Consider the following 20,078-nt stretch of genomic DNA (forward strand, 5'->3'; position numbering starts at 1 on the left):
CTCTCCTGTAGGCTGTCTCCTCATTGTGGGAGATTAGTCCCACAACAGCAGTGTCGTCAGCAAACTTGATGATGACGTTGGACTCTGACGTGGCCTCGCAGTCATGGGTGTACAGTGAGTACAGCAGAGGGCTGAGCACACAGCCCTGGGGGGATCCAGTGTTGAGGGTGAGGGAGGATGAGGTGAGGTGACCCACTCGTACCACCTGTGGTCTGCTGGTCAGGAAGCTGTGAACCCACCTGCACAGGGATGGGCCCAGGCCCAGGTCCAGCAGCTTAGAGACCAGCCTGGAGGGAACTATGGTGTTGAATGCTGAACTGTAATCTACAAACAGCACTCTCACATAGTTCTCCTTACCAGTGTCTATGTGTGAAAGGGTCTTGTGGAGGAGGAAGGATATGGCGTCATCTGTGGATCTGTCTGGCCGGTATGCAAACTGTAGTGGGTCGAGGGTGGTGGGCACGGAGGAGGTGATGAATGTCTTGATGAGTCTCTCAAAACACTTCATCACCACAGAGGTGAGCGCTATGGGCCTGAAGTCATTGGGGCTGCTGGGGTGTGGTTTCTTTGGGACAGGGACTATGATGGACTTTTTAAAGCAGGTGGGAATCACACACAGTTTCAGTGAGAGGTTGAATATCACTGTAAACACAGGTGCCAGCTGGTCAGCGCAGGTCTTAAGGACACGTCCACTAATACCGTCTGGTCCAGCCGCTTTCCTGGTGTTTACACGTCTAAACGCCCTCCTCACGTCGCGCTCCGTCACAGTGAGTGTCTCCGCCCCTCCGGCCGGGAGCGCAGCGGGCTGTCGGCTTCCCGACTCAAAGCGCGCAAAGAAGATGTTGAGTTCATCAGCCAGAGAAGCGTCGGCACTCACCGGGTGTGTGTGTGGTGCTTTGTAGTCCGTGATGGTGCGTAGTCCCTGCCACAGTCCCCTGGAGTCAGACTGTTGTAGTTGCTGTTCCAGTCTGCGGCCGTAGCGATGTTTAGCCTCTTTCACCGCTCTGCAGACGTTGTATGATGCAACCTTGTAGTCCTCCATGTTCCCAGAGGCGAGGCCGGAGTTGTAGGCAGCGGTGCGGGACCTCAGGGCGTCGCGGACAGATTTATCCACCCACGGCTTCTGGTTGGGAAAAGTCCTGATGGTCCTCCTAAGTGAAGTGTCATCAACAACTTTCCCAATAAATCCCACAACAGTTTCCGTAAACTCCTCGATGTCTCCGCCCGCGCTGCTGCGAAACATGTCCCAGTCGGTTGAAACATGCACAGTTTATTTCTATTCAGACAAGAGCAAACAAGCTGGTGCAGCGTCACACAAACACACCAGAGCTTCAACTAACGATTTCCTTAAATATTATCATCAACATACTTTCATTTTATTGTTTACACGTTTACAATGAAAACCACAGACTGTATAGAAAAGATGGCCAGTCACAGTTATGGACAACTGCTTTGAAGCCTTAACTTTTTTTTTTTTTTTAACTGGACATAACGAGTGAGGGTTTGATCTGACTGAGAAAGCAAGGGACACTTGTCAATCACAAGGTAGCCACAAAATTATCGATAAGTCAGTGGCTCAATTAGCAAACAAATCATGCCAATTTGGAGAAAATGACTCCAAATTTAAAAGGACAAAGTGACCCAATTTGAAAAAACCTGGTCTCCATTTTTACATTACACCCAGAACTGATTCCTCCCATCATACCCAGCATGTACTTTTAACAAAAATGTGGATAGATAATATAAATCAGTGACTGGTACAAACAACCCAACTTTATCCCCCTCAGTGTACTATTTCTATTTGTTTAACCCAAAATTGTCATCTGTTATTTTTTTGCAAAATGACCACAAAAAAAAAAAAAAAAATCAAAAGGCAGCCGCACCCTAAATCATAAACTGCTTTAGAGACTATAAATTAATCTGGAAAATGTTTACAGAGGTCATAAAACAGTAGAGTTGTTTTCCCATAGACTTCTATCAGATTATTTGATGGCTGTCCAGCAGGCAAACCAATGTTCACATGGCAGACCGTGTCCGTCTTTTATATGCAGTGAAAACTAGAGCAACATTTAATCAACTCAGCAGAGGAAACAGTAAAAGGAAACAATCCAATCAGTTATCAAAACACTTCTTAATGCTCTTTCAATCAACTCCTGGTCTTCCAGCTCTGAAATATGCACATGCAGAGACGGTTTCATGCAGAGAGATTGCTGGCTCTGGTCCTCCCTTACTAAGCATAGACCATAATGTTTAGTGAAAAAACAAAAAAAAAAGAAAAAATAAAGAAAAACTTATAAAAAGCATAATTTGGGGGTTTGCACTGCAGTGCTGTAGTATTGATAGAGACCTGTGCAGAATAAGGAGTTATTAAAGTTATAAAGTGTATAAACTGGAAAAGTTTTTTGTTTTGTTTGTTTCTGTGGTTTCACGGTTTGTTTTTTTCACATAATAAAAAAAAGAAAGAAAGTGGCTTGCTTTTAGATATATATAGAAAAATACTTCAACTACTCTACAGTGTTTCAGACTAAAATAAATACTTCATTGTCTACTAAGCTTATGGGTAATAACCCCCCCCATCCTCCCAAAATTTTAAAGTGCAATCCCAGAAGTGCTCACACTTCTACAGCCAGAGCTGAAACATGGCTCCTGCAGAGACGTAACCTCCAGGGAGAGAAACAGGCAGCGAGTCGGATCAAAAAGAGTGCAGCTTATGAGCAAGTAGGAGGGAGATGAGGCATGCTAGCCAAGCTGAAGCCATGCCAAAGGAAACACTGGCAAGAAGGAGCTTGAAACATCAACCTGCGGCAGGAGCTGATGGCCTGGGGGCAGCTGGCCTCCTTCGTGCTGAGCAAACACTCACATTGCCAATCATTCTCTGCAGCAATCCTCCCTTCTTTTTTCTTTTTTACTTCAGCATAAATTTCTTCCTCTCTTCATTTTATAGCAATTTTTTTTTTTTTTTTAAAAACGGAAGAAAAAAAAAATCTACTTGTGAATTTAGAGGGAAAACAGAAACCCTCAATCCAATTCAAGCCTCAGGGCCGCTTGAAATAAATTAGCGTTTAGTACTATTCCCTGTAGGAAGAAACACTGAGGAAAAAACTCATCTTATCCAAATCTTTGATGTCTTTCCAATGCACCACAACAAAGTCAACAGATACTTAAAGATGCAAAATGGGACTAGCAGCTAATATGGGGATGAAGATAAGTTAATCTGAAAAGACAAAGTCGTCAGTGTTTACTACAAGATAATTAAAAAGAGAAACTGAAACCAAGGTGTGCACTGGGAGACTGCCAGCAGACAAACAGACAGATCGGCAAAGGTGAAGTTACAAAGCAGGACGGTAATGCGGAGTGAAAATAAGATGCCCAAATGTGTTTACTGGATTTTTTTCCCCTCCTTTTTAAGCTTTAATCTGTTCGACTGTCAAATCAATCAGTGCTGCACTTTGTTCTCTCCTTCCCGGTCTTCTTTTTTTCTGTTTTACACTCATATACACACTCAGTGGACGTACAAATATGCACTAAGTCCTTGGAAAATGTCCAGATATTAACTTATTGGCCTGCATCGCTCTTGCCAGGTCCATCAGTATCGATCAAACAACAACAAGAGCAGAAAACCACAAGAAATGCATCATTCGGGCGATTTAAATGAAGAATGACTTAAAGATTATGTTGCTGGACTCTACTGGGAGACAATGGCCATTACATTATGCATTAGGTGACAAATCTGATCACTGGTCTGTTACACGTGTGTGTATGTGTGTGCGCTTTCTACTGAATGGAAAATGCTCCCTCTGATTGAATGACCTTTCGTTAGCCATTAACCGCTGTTAAAGGTTCGAACTCTGACCTGGAGAATTCATCTTCAAGGCTCACCTGTCCAAAGAGACAGATTTCATCCTTGGTACCCCTTTCCAACAGGAAAGTGATGCATATTTCTCATGCTGCGGTATTCTCACCGTATGTCAGAGTGAAAGCCTTTCAGGCTCAAAAAAAAAAAGACACAAGATATTCTCACAATATGGGATCTTGCAATTGTGTTGAATATTTTTTGTAGCCTTTTTGTTGCCGCAAATATCTCCCTGACTAACTTACACGCAAATTACACTGCTCAAAAAAATTAAAGGAACACTTTTTAATCAGAGCATAGCAAGCCAGTTAAACCTCTGGGATATTGATCTGGTCAGTTAAGTAGCAGAGGGGGGTTGTTAATCAGTTTTAGCTGCTTTGGTGTTAATGAAATTAACAACAGGTGCACTAGAGGGGATACAATGAGACAACTCCCAAAACAGAAATGGTGTTACAGGTGGAGGCCGCTGACACTTTTTTCCCCTCCTCATCTTTTCTGTCTGTTTTGTTTCACTAGTTTTGCATTTGGCTAGGGTCAGTGTCACTACTGGTAGCATGAGGCAATATCTGGACCCCACAGAGGTTGCGCAGGTAGTCCAGCTCCTCCAGGATGGTGCATCAATATGTGCCATTGCCTGAAGGTTTGCTGTGTCTCTCAGCACAGTGTCAAGAGCATGGAGGAGATCCCAGCAGACATGCAGGTACTCCAGGAGAGCTGGACAGGGCCATCAGCAGGACCGGTATCTGCTCCTTTGTGCAAGGAGAAGCAGGATGAGCACTGCTAGAGCCCTACAAAAGTCACCTCCAGCAGGCTGCTGGTGTGAATGTCTCTGACTAAACAATCAGAAACAGACATCACCAAGGTGGCCTGAGGACCTAGCGTTCTCTACTGGGTCCTGTGCTCACTGCCTGGCACTGTGGAACCCGATAGGTATTTGCCATCAAATACCAGAACTGGAAGGTCCACCAGTGGTGCCGTGTGCTTTTCACAGATGAGAGCAGGTTCACCCTGAGCACATGAGACAGACGTGAAAGATTCTTGAGAAGCCGTGGAGAATGTTATGCTGCATGTAACATCATTCAGCATGAGAGGTTTGGTCTGGGGAGGTATATCCATGGAGGGATGCACAGACCTCTACAGGATATACTTCCATTAAATATCAGGATGAAATCCTTGGACCCTTGGATCCTTGAATGCTGGCGCAGTGGGTCCTGGGTTCTTCCTGGTGCATGAAAATGCCCAGCCTCATGTGGTGAGAGTATGCAGGCAGTTCCTGAAGGATGAAGCAACCGATACCACTGACTGGCCCCCATGCTTGCTTAACCTAAATCCAGCAGAACTCCACTGGTGCATTGTGATTTGGTCCATCCAATGTCACATTTGCATCTCAGTGATACCCTGATCCAGATCTGGGAGGAGATCCCCAGCAATGTCATTAGGAGCCCCGACATTGTCAGGTATGCATAAAAGCATGCGGGGGCCATACAAATATCGGCCAATATTAGCTATTTGCCAGTCTATCGGTACTGATGGCTGATAAACAAAAATTTTAAAAGTAAAGAAGAGATGGGAGAAACACCCTTCAGCCATGTTATGGGTGATGATGTTGCATAGTTTGTCCACCAGAGGGCACTCTGCAACTTCCCCACCCAGCAACAACCATCCGCTCAACCAGCAGTGTGAAGGAGTAAATGAATAATGACAAATGTTAGGGAAATCTGTTTATGTTTCGTGTGCCTGAAAGAAGAAAAACTATGGGCAGAATAACTGATCTGTGAAATAATCAAATATCGTATTGGTTTTAAAAAATCCTGCATAAAGGTCTGGCTGTAGTTTATGATACCAGCCTCGGTGCAGCTTCTGAGTTCATTCTAGCTCCTTTTCCTATAAGGTCCTTTTCCCACTTGCTTCTGATAGCCTGACCCTCGCAAAAAGAAGGTTTGAACTCTAGAAGGGAGGAGCAGTGTGCCAGGGAAAGGCATATTAAGGATATCTGCACGCATCATCATCCAGAGTCAAGAGTAGGAAAAGCATGTGTTTAGAGCAGTCCAAAGCCTGAGCTTTTGGCTCACTGGGTTTCCTTGTAAATACAAATTGACCTCATTATTTCAAACTTCTGTCATATTTAATTTGAGCATCCAACACTGTAAAAGTATATATATGACCGAAAATAAGGGAAAGTAGGCCAATTTTAACAGCAATTCATCAGCTAACTACAGCTCCCCGAAACTTTGCACAACATTGCATAATGTCTACTCCATTATTCAGGATATCCACTCACTACCTGCTATAAACTCTGTTTTTTTTTTTCATTTTACACTTCAGGTATGGCACTAAGGCTTTGCAGTTTGGCCCTTCCTGTAGCCATGTTCATACCAAGGAAGTGCATGTACATACCTGCACTAAAAATATTAACAACCTAAGTATGAACAGTATCAGCATCTTTTGTAAATCTAACACTCTTGCCTATACATATGGAGAAACTTTGTGAAAGGTTGTGGAGCAGGGTTAGGGCTATTGTGGAGTTCTGGTCTTTTGTTGTTTTTTAAATGAAAGTACACCTTATAAAATATCACTGTGACTACAAAAAAAAGTTTTCTGCTCTTGGAACAAGGTTCACTTGGACTCTTGCTTGGAAGCTGCATTGTTATGCTGCTGTGCTAAAACTGAAATGCCTCTTAGGCTGTCCTGGGGCTCTCAACTGACCTTTCATACTGTCTGATTAACCTCTTGAAACCGCTTTCAGCAGAGAGGCTGGCTACTTTTTGTGAAAGTGGGAGAAAAACAGAGAATAAGATCAAAGAAGAAATACTTTAGAGCAAAAAAAAAAATAAATAAAAAATGTTTTATTCCTCCCCTGCTTTCTGTTACAGAGGAGTATCTGCAGCCTGTAGTCAGGGCCTGCCTTGATAAACCCACTTTGTTGCTCAGCCCATGTGTATACATCTCTAGACAGCATTCAACCAGATAAAGACGCACAAGTTATATGACTCTTATTCCTACTCTAGCCTCAAATAGGCAGATACAAAGAAGGGCATATTCACACACCTGTGACCTCCCCTCCCACATGTGTACACACATAAAAGCACCATCCCAAACAACACTAGTTGCTAATCATAGAACAAAGAGAGACTCCAGTCAGCAGGCTTTTCCACTGATCAGCTATAGAAAGCAGCAGGGAGGGTCAGCAGGCCGCTTTGTTACACCAGGAAGAAGATACAGTTCAATTGCAGGTAGGGGATAAAAGTCAAACCTGTCAACAAAGCTCCATATGTCTAGCTGTCTGTCTGTTATCAGACCCCCACACTGTTTGTGGCCTGTTGCAGCATGCCACTGAAAACACGTTTTTATTTTAGTATAAAAAAAGAAAGGAAAACCCTTTGTAAACATCTTCTCTCAGGTCAAAGCCAAGAGGAAGAAGAAGACGTCTGACTCTTCACTGAAAACTAGCCTTTCAGTCCAAATAAAGGCTGCGTCTGCTTCATAAAGCCCCCCTTTCCTGTAAGATTTGACATGAAAACAGCTGCAGGATAAGCGTAAGCACAGGCGTTGAATGGCTGAACCACCTGTGCGTGTGTGCCCCCCCTCAGTGTGACACCTCCATCTTTTAAAACCAGCAACAGAATAACAAATCTCACACTAGACATTTGCCTCTGGTCGTTTTTCTATCTCCCTCCCTCCCTGTGAGCTCAGTTCAATCCCGCTGGCCTTTTCTATTCGACAGTCTGCAGGCAGACCTGCTGGCGGCCGGGTCAGAGCTGTTTGTAAAGAAGTGCAGCATCAAGCATTCTGTCTGACACGTTCCCGGGCTGTGGGTCAGACTAACACCCAGCCACACCGCAAACAAGGGCCAGCAGAGGAAAGAAAAGGAGGATTTATGAGGGGAATCCGTGATCTCTGCACACTGAAATACATCAAGCATTCCAAACATAAAACCATTTCCCTAAACACATCGACCCTCTCTCTCTCTCTCCGCTCTGTCCTCCTGGACATATTTACAGGGGTCAGCTCAGGTCTGAAAACATTCAGAAAAAGAGAAAACCTACAGCTTTCATCAACCAGCTCCACACTTCAGAGATCAAAGCAATGCATAATGGGGGCTTTTTTGCATTTTTTTTTTTGTGCATGTATTTGGGTGCACAGAAAACTGTCTGAATACAAAAGACTGTACGCAGAGATAAAATGTGTGAGTAAAGATGTGTTTAATCATTGTGTGGAATTTAAGGATACCCTCCAGTCATGATGTGTTTTTTTTTCCCACAAAAAGCCTTAACTTTTAATTGGCTTGTTAAATATTCTTTAAAAAAAAAAAAAAATCTACACCCTCTCCCCCACTGAAAATAATATTTTAAGATGCTAAATGAGTACAAGATGATGGCTTTTTCCCTGAGAGGACTTTTCTCTTTGGACTGGTAAGGGTGGATTCATGTCTCCACACCACCTATCCAATTCAGGCTATCCCTGAATTGGATAGGCCAGAGCCTATCCCAGTTGTCATTGGGTGGGGTGCAGGGTACACCCTGGACAGGCTGAAAGTTTATCATAAGGTTAACACATCACACTTGCTTCCAAATTTGAGGCAGTTTCACATATTTTGGACAATCTTGGAAAAATTAATTTGGGACTTATCCATAATCGTCCTGTCTCACATGTAGCACAAAGCAAGAGACCGTCTGTGTCAGATGCATTCTCACTTGGGTTAGGTGAGAGTGCTGCTGGTGAGAGGGTGCAGAGGGTGCTGGATCCTAGCCCAGCTGTCACAGGGCAAAAGGCGGGGTACACTGTGGACTGATCACCAGTCCATCACTGGGCCAGCTCAAACATCCATGTTAAAATAAATACACACAAACAAAAAAAAATTCATAAATAAATAGAAAAATTTTGCTGAGGTGGGGGCCTCCAGTTATTTCTTTTTGTATAATTTACCCATCTAAAATGCTACATAGCTGTAGGAATATAATATCCCGACGCATTCGACGAGTCAAAGGTTCCAAACAGCCCTGAATCTTTGTTTTTGATTAGTGCTATAATTACACAACACGTTTGTCATCTGATTCAACGCCTCTGCAAGCGTGATGCATACTGCACGTTCAGCACCAGAATAGCATGAAGAGCACCGCGCTGTGTCGGCGTGCACGTGTTGCTTCTGGAAGTGATGAGATTGTGAGATATACTAGATATACACAGACTGACAGAAAAGTACTCTTTGGATCACTAATTAATAGTTTAAAGATTTTTTTCCAAGCAGAAAAGCCAAAAATTTGAGGATCCCAGGTCACCAAATGTGAGGATTCCTCTTCTGTCCTACTCTAACATTACGGTTAATGCAGTCTTTTTTTGGAGTGGGAATCACACATTTTGTCACAGGTTTTACAATGTAAAAGAGCTACACTGTTCTGTACAGTTGCACCAATTTAACTAGCCAATACAGCAATTTGCTTTTTAATGAATGTATTCCCCATCACCACACTAGTCCTCCAGAAATAAAGGAAAGAACTGTGGTGGTGTTTTTTTGTTTTTTACTAATCACTGCTGTCAGTCATTTTGGCGCAGGCTTTGTTGGAGACTATTTGTTCAAAACGTTGCAAAGAAAATTCCCTTTATCTCGTCTCCTCAAAGAACACAACAAGAGGCCGCAGTGGATACAATTAATACTGTCAGATCTCCCACTGAAATACAACCCCAACATTTATCTTTTTTCTTTCCACTTCACAGATGACTGCTTTGTCAGCCAGGCGTAGGACCATGCCAGTTTTCCAGCTTGGTTCCTTTTTTTTTTTTTGCTTCGTGGGACAACATGTAACAAAGAGACCTGAAGAAGCTCAGAACGTCCTATTCATGGCGCTGAAAACACAGATTGTGAGCAACCCAAAAATATCAATGATGCAAGCTAATAGAGGAACGAGGTGAAGCAGAAAGCACGGATGGATTTGGGTGAGTAACCGCAAAGGAATTAAACGAAGCTGACAACTTGAAATATTGGAGTGTGTATGTGTGTGAAATGGTGGCAAGGACACACTGTTCTCTTCACCATTATGGTGCTCACTGGTAGCACTGGAGTGGGGTGGGGGGGAGGCACTGGAGGGTCCTTAGAGTAATGAGTAGCACCAGGCTAAGTGCCTACTTACTTAATATGGAAAGGTCTGGAAGGAAAGTGAATTACAGTGGTTCAGCAACACCTTGGGATGGACTGTAAAACTACATGACATCATCACAGCACACGTATGCATTAAACATACAAGTGAGGTCACCACAGAGATGTTAGAAAACCACTGTTGGCTTGAGTAAAAATGAAAGTAAGCACAAATCAGATGATAGATCGGGGTCTCTGATTAGCTGATCAATATGAGAGTTAAGACAAGGCGGATCAGCCGTGAGCGGCCGGGTCTTAGTCAGAGCATGTGTGCTGACCATTTAATCTGGGCTGACAAGATGAGTAGAGTGGTTGAGGAGCTGGGAGCTGCTCAAACACTGCAAAAAAAACAGCAAGAAAGAAAAAAATCATTGTCACATTTATTTCAGTCAATACTGAGATCACAATAACTTAACAGTATTTAAAATTATCTTTTTAATAGTGGATTTTGACCTTTGAATATAATTTCACTAACAAACAAATGAAAAATTAAATTTTCCAAAAGTAATGAATAAAACATAGATAAAATTTTAATATTTTGGCTCAAGCTGAGCTAAACCTGCCACAGCACTGCATTAGTTAGCGAGTCTGGCATTTTAAGAGAGGGGTGAAGGTGCACATGACTGCCAAATGAATTCTTAATGCTTCTGATTTCATAATTGCTCAAAGCAGAAATTATAACTGAAAATAAAATTCAATCAGTTTACTGTCCATGGAGCCGCATTCTCTGTTGACAACTGGGAACTCATGACTGCATCACAACAGCAAAAAGGAGCTTTATGGACAAACTCAAGATGCTATTATATAATACACACAATGATTTACAGTTGTGGTCAGAAGTTTATGTGCACTCATCATGGGCATGAATGTCATGGTAATTTGGGGATTTTAATGATTTCTTTGAACTGTTCTTTTTGCAGGGTGGAAAGATTGTACAGCATACATCTTTAATGGCTTTAAAAATCAAGAATTGAGTGCACAGGTTTGAATTTATTTTGGATTTTCTCTAATCCACAGGCTCAAATATATACATAAACTCACCCACTCATCTTTTAATACATGGTGCTGACGGTTCTACAATGTCTTAACTTGACAAGGCCAAGGCCTGTTAACTTCTCGTCAGTGATCATGGTTGATGACAACTCAGTCTCTCTTTACCAGCATAAAAAGGATTTGTTTGACAGCACTCAATACTAAGAACAGTGGGAAAGTCCAAGGAACTCAGTGAAGATCGAAGATGGAGAACTGTTGATTTACACAAGTTGTGAAGGTCTCTTTGAACCATTTCTAAAATGCTGACTCCTACATCATCAGTTCAAACAATTGTACGTAAGTAGAGGAGAGGAAATTGGTTAGTGTTCAGGAACAAACCAGGAACCATCAAGGTTCAAGCCTGCCATGAACTGAAAAATTGCTGGAACACCAGTGTCACTGTCCACAGTGAAGTGAGTTTTACATCGCTGTGGACTGAGAGGGTGCCAACCAAGAAAAAAAAAGCCCCGCTACAAATGTGACACCTTCAAGCTCGGCTGAAATTTGCAGCTCCCACATGGACAAACCAATGACTGCCAGTGATTCTGGAGAAAGGGTTTATGGTCAGACGAGACAACGACTGAGACATCTGGCCACAGTGATAAGAGGTATGCTTGGAGGAGTAAAGGTGAGGCTTTGAAACCTAAGAAGTACCAACTGTCGAGCATGGTGGTAGCATCATGCTCTGGTACTGTTTTGCTGCCACTGGTACAGGTCCATTGCACAGAGTGCATGGAATAATGGAGGAGGACTACCTTCAAATTCTTCACCTTGACAAATAGACAGCTGAAACTTGGATACAATTAGGTGTTTCAATGGGACAATGACCCCAAACACACATCAAAACTGGATTTCAAATGGATAAAGCAGTTCTAACATTTAACTTCTGGAACGGCCTTCCCAAAGCCTCTACCTCAACCTGGTGTGTGCTTAAAAGCCAGTTCCATGCCAGGAAACCAAGAAGAACCAATCTGCCAATAAGAGTGGTCAAATATCCAGCCAGAATTATGCCACGATCTTGTTGATGGCTACCAAAACTGTCTGGCCGAGGTGCAACTTGCTAAGGGTCATTTAACCAAAATATTAGTGGGGTGTATGTATATATTTAAACCTGAACAGTTCAAAGAAATCATTGAAAGCCCCAAATTACCATGACATTCATGGTGTATGTAAACTTCTGACCACAGCTATATCACATCACAGAGAAAGAAAGGCTTTTTCAGTGGGTGCCACATGTGAGGTGAATTTTCTTCTGAGCCACCTGTGATTCTTTAAAGGAACATTTCATCCAGAACATACTTAACTTTTTAGGATTTGTGGGCTTTACTGTCATAGTTTGGGGGGAAGGGGGGGGGGGTTCTGTTTTGTTACTTCCTGTTTAATTTTGAAATCACCTACCTCCTCATATTTCAGGTAGTTTTACTTCTGGTCTTTGTTTCATTTCCCTAGAGTTTTATACACCACCTGCCACCAATTATCAAATCAGTCGTTCCGCTACAGATGCCACCTGTTTACGTTCCTTTTACCAGACTGTCTTTGAACTGTCAGAAATCGTGTTTTCCTGTAATTTCTTGTTATTTCTGACTTTCCATTTTTTAAATATCTTTCCTAGTATTAAGTTTTGGCCTGTTTAATGCCACTTACCTTTTGCCTGCCCCCTGGCTGCCCCCGTCTGACTGCCTGTAAATGACTGCAGCCTGGCATTTTACTTGTGTTTGGTGTCCTGTCATCATGTTTTCTCTTCCTTTGACTACTGAATTTGCAGCACTGATGATTACAGGATCACAGTCCTCTTTACTCCCTTTACACAATTTCTGGAGATGGTCCAAAAACATCTGAGATCAAACCTTCACAAACAATAGTCCTAGAGATGTTTTTTGTTTTTTTGTTTTTCTTTTTCAAAAATGTACTTTTGATTTTATTTTTTTGAATGGGAAACTGTTTTTATACACTGAACAAAGTAACATTAATTTCTCCCCATATGCTGAGAAATACAGAGAATTTGAATCAGACATCCTTGTGTAGTGTGACACAGAACTTGATTGGGGAAGCTATTAACGCACAAAAAAGCAAAACATTTCCGTTGTAATTCTATCTTTTTAGTGCAACTCGAGTAACAGATTCAATTTCATCTTCATATGTAGCACCAGCTCTCTGCACCCAAACACACAGACCCAAACACGGACGAAGAAAGGCAAAGTTCAGAGACTAACACCAAAAGGACGCAAGTTACTTTGCTGAAATAGAAATCAACATCTGTCTGACGTCGGTTACTGATTTACAAATTCTAAAGATCAGTCACTGATATTAAGTTTAAGCTATTCATGCACTACTTTATATTATTTGGAATTCCATTGGACCTGAAACTATGACTCATAGGAACCTCTAAACAAATGCACAAAGGACCTTAGAAAAACACCAGACTCACTTGACACCGAGGTGAAAATACCGATATTCACTTTAAAGGCAGAGAAAGGCTGACTGTGTGTAACGTTTATACCTCTCTTCTCTGTCTGCTTTGATGATATGAGTCATGAGCCAAAAGCAAAGCATTACTAATAAATATGCCATCAGTATTCCTGACAACATCCATGAGTTTGCATCAGACAGAAAGGCTTTTTTTGTCAAAATCATCACGATTTCCAAAGCAACAATGCTACAGACTAATGTTTGAGTTTGTGCATGTGTGTTTGTGTCATGAAACCTGTTGCCTGGATACTACTTAAGCCTAATTCACTGCTTAATCAATGTTGATTCACAAAGAAGAAATAAGAGGGGGAAAAAAAAATCTCAGAACAATTTTTGCGTCTTTGTTTTGTTTTCTACTACTAGACCTGCTGGTCTCTTTTCTCACCGAGACCACTAGACAAAATAAGGTGAAATACAAACTATAGATAGCTACAGTTGATTATGATTAAATATATCTCAATCAAAAACTGTTCAAATAATAATAATATTTCCTAGTAAAACCACAGAAGTACTTTATTTTACAGAGACTAGTCTGCTTCATGTTAAGCATTTCCTGGCTTTCCAGATCAAAGTATATTCAAATCATACTCTCCATAGAAGATTTTCCATTTTGAAGATGGCATTTTGGTCTTTGCCATTGCTCAGATACACTATATTGACCAAAGTACTGGTCTAACTACACCTACAGGAGCTGCTCGGCCATGGAAACCCATGTCATGAAGCTCCTGGTGCACAGATTTGTGCTGATGTTAATGCCAGAGAAGGTTTGGAGCTCTGCAGGTATTGAGTCAGCAGACGGTCTTGAGCACTTTTAAGCACTATGCACCTCAGCGCTCAGTAGCCCTGCTCTGTAACTTCATGAGGCCTGCTACTTCATGGCTGAGTTGCTGTGGTTCCTAAATGCTTCCAGTTTGCAACAACATCACTTACAACTGATGCTGGAATATCTAGAAGGGGAAATTTCACAAACTAACTTACTGCAACGCCGGCATCCTACAACCCCAGAATGAAATTAAATTATCTGTCCTTGAATTGAAAAATTAAGAGGATCAATACTTTTGTTTACCTGCTAATTATTGGTAGCATGTAACTAACACAAAAATTTCACTAAATTGTAGCAAAGATTTCGTAGACCACAAAACACCACAAACCAATCCAATTTATTGACTCATATTAGTTTAGGTAACACCAGCAGACAGTTAGCTGCTACAACTGAATGTGCCGACTGTTTATAAAGGATGGTCAAAATGCAAAATCTTGGTGACTCGGTGGCATTTTAATGCCCCAATATTAGTGTGTTGACTGCTGCACTCTTTTTGTTTGTTTGTTTTTTGGAGGAACACATTATCCAGATGAGAGGTTGAAGTGCCGGCTGAAGTTATCAGCTCAAGCTAGTAAGCTTGGTCAGCAAGTCGCAATTCATCAACAACACAGGTGTACCACACAGGTACATATCTGCTAATTAGTGCTCAGTGACAGACTATTAAATTACTAGAATTTCACTTCCTGGATGGGGTGTTCCACACAGGAAGACATATTATTAGTCAGATTTTTCCATTAAAAATGCTCCAGGAAGCACAAACACTCTGAAAAGGTCCAGTTCATTGACTCCAATTACCGAAGGTGAAGCCAAGCAGACAGCTGTCTGCTACAGTTTGGCACACCTGTCAATCAAGGCAGCCATGCCCTTTAAGCCTTTCTGGTATTCACATGAATGAGTTTTAAAAAAATGACCGCTCTGTAGACCTGCACGACTGGGACTTGAACAATCATTTTCCCAGTGACTGCCATCAACCTCCAGCAACTGATCGGGGAATACATACTTTACCCTTATGACTGGTGATTGCAAGATGATTGCAGACCAGTCTCTAGCTCTGTGTGACTGGGGCCTTATTAACTTGATCGTACACCTTCACTATGGTTGTGACACATCCGAAATTGTGGACAAGTTAACACATGCCTGCAAAACCCCAGTTGACCCATGATTAATGATGCTGCTGCATCACTAATCATTATAACTTTAGGTCTTAAACTGAGTACTTTAATATGGGAATCTACTGGGACTGGCTCACTGTTTGAGTCTCAAGTGACTACTAATTGGAGTCTTCAGCTACATGGGCTACAGTAGGTGTACGTAGACACAGCTTTGCTTTGAGCTAAATGCTAACGTAACTCACAAACATGTTGTTACATGTTTACTTAACTGCTCAGCACCATATTTTATTTGCTGACTAGCACTAAAAGCAAAGTACGGCCAAAGGGATATTTCACAGGACATGAATTCATGCTCTATGCAGTAGTTGGTGACACAAGTTAAGAAACCAAACAAACAGACAGAAAGACATGACAACTTTTGTTTCATCCAACACGGGCTTTCGCATTCTCTCCACACATACAAAGATAGAAAACCCTTACAAGAAGAAAACACTTCTGTTCACACAAGCAAACAGTCCCACACATTAACACACTTGAGCAGATTAGTGCAGAATTTGCTGACGCTTGGTGCTGAAAATGCAGCAGAAAGAGCTGCCGCAGAACAAACACCAAGAATATCATCTAAAGCTGTCTTTGTTATGGCCCAGTCTGTAGATCTGGTATGTTGGAGTGTTACTTTTAGCTGTACACAGAAGCAACATCCCTCTTCTTTCACACAACCAGGAGAGCGGGGGAGGTGGGCAAAAAAAAAAAAAAAAAAAATAAGAGTAAATCCGATTCTGGAGCTCAAGAGAAGGGGAGAGGAAATATTGGAGAGATACAACGAGAGTCTGAATTTGTAAGTGATACCTGCAATAACTCCCCGTGATGGATTTTCGTATTCACATAACTGTCTTCCCTCTTGGTTGTGTTTGTATATTTTGTGTCCGGGCACTTGGATAAGTTCCAGGTTTAACTCAGGGAGATGCAAGATGGACGGTAATTTGTTCTGCATCTCAGCTGCTGACAGCTGCGGCTCGCTCTTTGGCTCGCTCGGCCATGTCGTCTCATTTATTAACCAAACCTGGCAGGGTGGTGTGATTTGCAGCCAACAGGTAAACGCTCTGGGTTTTCGGGCCTTGTGCAGAGTCTGCAGTGCTCAACGTTGCCGCCCAGAGTCATCTTTTGTCACCCAAATGACATCGACAGAAAGTGAGGCTGATGGAAGAGGTGTGCGATGATTACAAGACTTTGGTAGGCTGTGAGAAAGAGCAAGATGTATGAAGGGTTTGTCTTTGTAGGCCAGGCAATTGTGTGCATTTGTGTCTGTGTAGGAAGAGGAGGGACGGTCTGGCTCAGCTGAGCAGTGATTGGCCTGTGTAGGAAGTAAAGATTGCGCCTTTTCTTCTTGCCGCAACTGTGATGAGATCCCACAACACGAGTCATCACACAGAGATCTGTTATGATGTCCCACAGTTACTGCACGCAGACACCCACAGAGTACACACACACACACACTCACACACACAAATAAGTGCATAGGCTGACAATTTGTTGCCACCTTCCTCATTAGCTCAGTGGCTTCAAGGTTCAATGCTAACTAAATTAACATGCTCAAAGAAGCTTGTTGTTAAGAAGCTGAGAGTTATCATTTTACCCCTAGTGTCTGGGGCCTGTGTCAGCAGCATAGCGAGGCTCGTGCAGCCAATTTAACTAGGATACATATTTGTCCTCACACCATGAGGACCGCTTAGCTGCTTACAAACAGCACTCACACACATCGGATGATGGAAACAGACACATTATCAAAAATTACAAAGTCTTTGGAACTATAAAGGCAAGCTTTTGTGTACAAATACACTCATCTTATTAAGTTAAATGACAGAACAAAGCTACAAAAGGAAATTCATTCTACCTGATCAAAATGCTGTTGATTCATCCTCTTTACCCCAAATGCAGTTTTCTTTGTTGTTCTTGTTGTTGCTGTTAAATCAAACTGCATTATGCATAATTTGACATTTAAATTCCTATTATGCAAGAAGTGGTGTCACTTCAGAATCAGCGAAGACTCCATCAGAAGCCAAGAAACCATGTCAACTCACAAGGTAGAGAAATACGGGGTTTTACACAAAAATGACTAATGTATAATATAATTTACTATTGCATCTGATATTAACACTACCATAAAACCACAAGACAAAGTTTTAGTTTGTCTGAAATACTGCTAATAAAATATTGTTAGCCACACACACAGGCTGCATTTGATATTTATACAGTAGAAAGTCTCATTTACAACAAACCAGCTGAGGCAGAACAAATAAAAGCCTGTCTGAGATTTACTCCTGTCCGGCCTCTTGCTCAGTCGCTCCTTTTCTTTTCTTAGTTTCCTCCATCATTGTCCTCTTAGGTCTTGTTGCCTCAGCCATGATGTCAGCACTGATGATACTGAGCAGGCTCCAACTTATGGCTAGCTGAGGACTGATAGTTGGATGGCGTGTGACTTAAAGTGTTCCAAGCTTCTCATGGGAGATCACACCCGCTCCAATCCTAGTCGCAGAATGCAGGAACGGCTGTTAAAGGCACCAAGTGACAAATAAGTCACTGTGGCATCAAATTATTGAAGCAGTTAATTTAAAGGTAAAATAGCTGCACCATGGTCCTTTAAGACCAACTTAATGCGAGGTATCAGTGTGCTAAAAAGTTGCTTTCTTTTCTGCAACATTTATCGTGAACAAAAGCCTTGAGGAAATATTTCCATCATTCAGAGCATTTTATAGCTCTCAATATTTCAAAGAGTGACTTTCTGTGTCTCATTGCCTGCGGGCAAATCACTGCCATCATTTATCTCCAGATAGGCAGCTGGATTCAACCACATTATCTCGGGTTTTGGCGCCACTGTGTCCAGTGGTTCCTTCTGCCGGCGAGCGATTTGTTTCCAGCACCTTTCTCAACCGAAGCGAAATGAATAAACTTCTGCTTACCGTTTACTCTAAACCTTACACAACGTCCTTGCTCTGAAATTACTTGATAAGAATTGATCTCAGGCCACAAAGTAGTCAACAGGACGTTTTACATGGACATGTAAGGATAAGAGGCAAACCCTTGTGATTCACCGTTTCCCCGAGAGGTCATTGATGCTAACTGCAAACCTATTTTCTTGTGTAAGACAAACAGTGAAGCACTCTTGAGAACATGTTCAAGTTCAGTGCCATTAGTTACTAGGCAGATTTTGTGGTTTTCCTGAAGCCAGAAGGGCTTGTTTCTCATCTGATTTTGTCTCATTTTCATGATTTATCTCATTATATGGAATTTTAAGGACTGCGGTTTTTGAGACACATGGGCTGGAAACTCGTGTGCATCCATCACACACATGCACTGCTGAGTCAGGGCACAAAGATGCAGGTTTCAGATTTCCAACTGCACCACAACAGGCTGGTAGACCTGTAACATATTCTGCAGAGATGTTGCCCAAGGCACTGATCAAGTATGTGCACTGACCTTTGAACTCTGATCCCTGTGGTTGCTTACCATTCCCCATACACTCCCACACACAGAGGCAGTAGCGCATGCTATTTCTCAGACAGACACACACACACACACACACACGTACGCACGCGCAGATGGCCCTCATGCCGCACACCTCCCCTCACCCCTGTACTCTGTCCCACCACCTCTATAATTAATGGAGCAAGCCCTGCTTAAGGTTTCTGGTAGGCAGAAAAAAAAAATAAAACAAGGAAGTGTGTGTTCATGAATATTTACGGAAAACAGCACGAAATCTTCACAAGAAAGAAAAACAAAACAAAAAAAAAAACAGATTTTTCCAAAGTATCCTACTGTACACACAAGCACTGGAGCGCTGAAGGGTTTTAAATATCCTAATCTTTTGGTGTGCGTATGCGCGCGTGTGTGGTATCACTGGTTACCACAGAGGCTCTGCATCCTCTAATTGCATAAGATTGGCTCTGCCCTCCAAAATTCATTTAGAAGCTGATTTCTTTCCGTCATGGCACTGCCACGCCAACTGATTTAGCTCTCTCCTTGAGACAAGACAGCTGGAGCCCCTTCTGAAATCCTAAAATTACAAAATCAACTTAGTACTCCCTAAATAGCCCGTTTCCTCCAATGCTTTGGAAAATAAAATAAAGCTGATGATGTTAGTCTCCAATTAGGCTGCAACACCTGGAGGTAACTTAGATCGAGACTGATTCGTGCCTCCTAATGCATGCGTTGTGCGGGTCTTTTACTCACTGAGAAACCTGCCCAGAAAGGACAGGAGTGCCGGACTCTGGGTGATGTGGTGAGAGCCAGAGCCGCGAAGCTGACAGCCAGGATGAGACTCCCCAGGACCATTTGAGAGACTCCCAGAGCCAGCATGATTCTGGTCCGGTTCCGGTACTCCCTCAGCCGGGACAGACTGCGGGACAGCGACGCCGGGCTCAGAGACCCCGGGCCGCCTAAGCCACTGCTGCCGCCGCGGGGCAGCGCGTTCACCGGCATTGTGACTAAACGATGCGACCAACCGGGTTAGACAAATTCAGCTGTGTGAAATAAAGGTAATAACATCCAATCGCAGCAGAAGCGTCGCGTATTAGCCCGCAGTGAGCTGGCAAACGGCACTAAGTCGAAGTCAGTGGAAGATCTTCCCGTCAATTAAGATGCTCGGAGTCCCTCCAA

The 20,078-nt window shown here is 42.5% G+C and overlaps 1 protein-coding gene across 2 annotated transcripts in view; it reads right to left on the bottom strand.

The window, feature by feature from the left end:
* fam189a1 (family with sequence similarity 189 member A1) overlaps window positions 1-19,985 on the bottom strand; it is a 113,114-nt gene extending 93,129 nt beyond the window's left edge. Inside the window, exon 1 of one of the 2 annotated variants that reach the window (XM_030726095.1) lies at window positions 19,653-19,985. In XM_030726095.1, the coding sequence (XP_030581955.1) occupies window positions 19,653-19,901 (249 nt within the window). In that variant the 5' untranslated portion in view covers window positions 19,902-19,985. The remainder of the gene's footprint in view (window positions 1-19,652) is intronic. The other variant, XM_030726094.1, reaches the window with a different exon arrangement.
* Between the last annotated feature and the right edge of the window lie 93 nt (window positions 19,986-20,078).

Source organism: Archocentrus centrarchus, chromosome 3 (assembly GCF_007364275.1).
Source record: "Archocentrus centrarchus isolate MPI-CPG fArcCen1 chromosome 3, fArcCen1, whole genome shotgun sequence".
Lineage (NCBI taxonomy): Eukaryota > Metazoa > Chordata > Actinopteri > Cichliformes > Cichlidae > Archocentrus > Archocentrus centrarchus.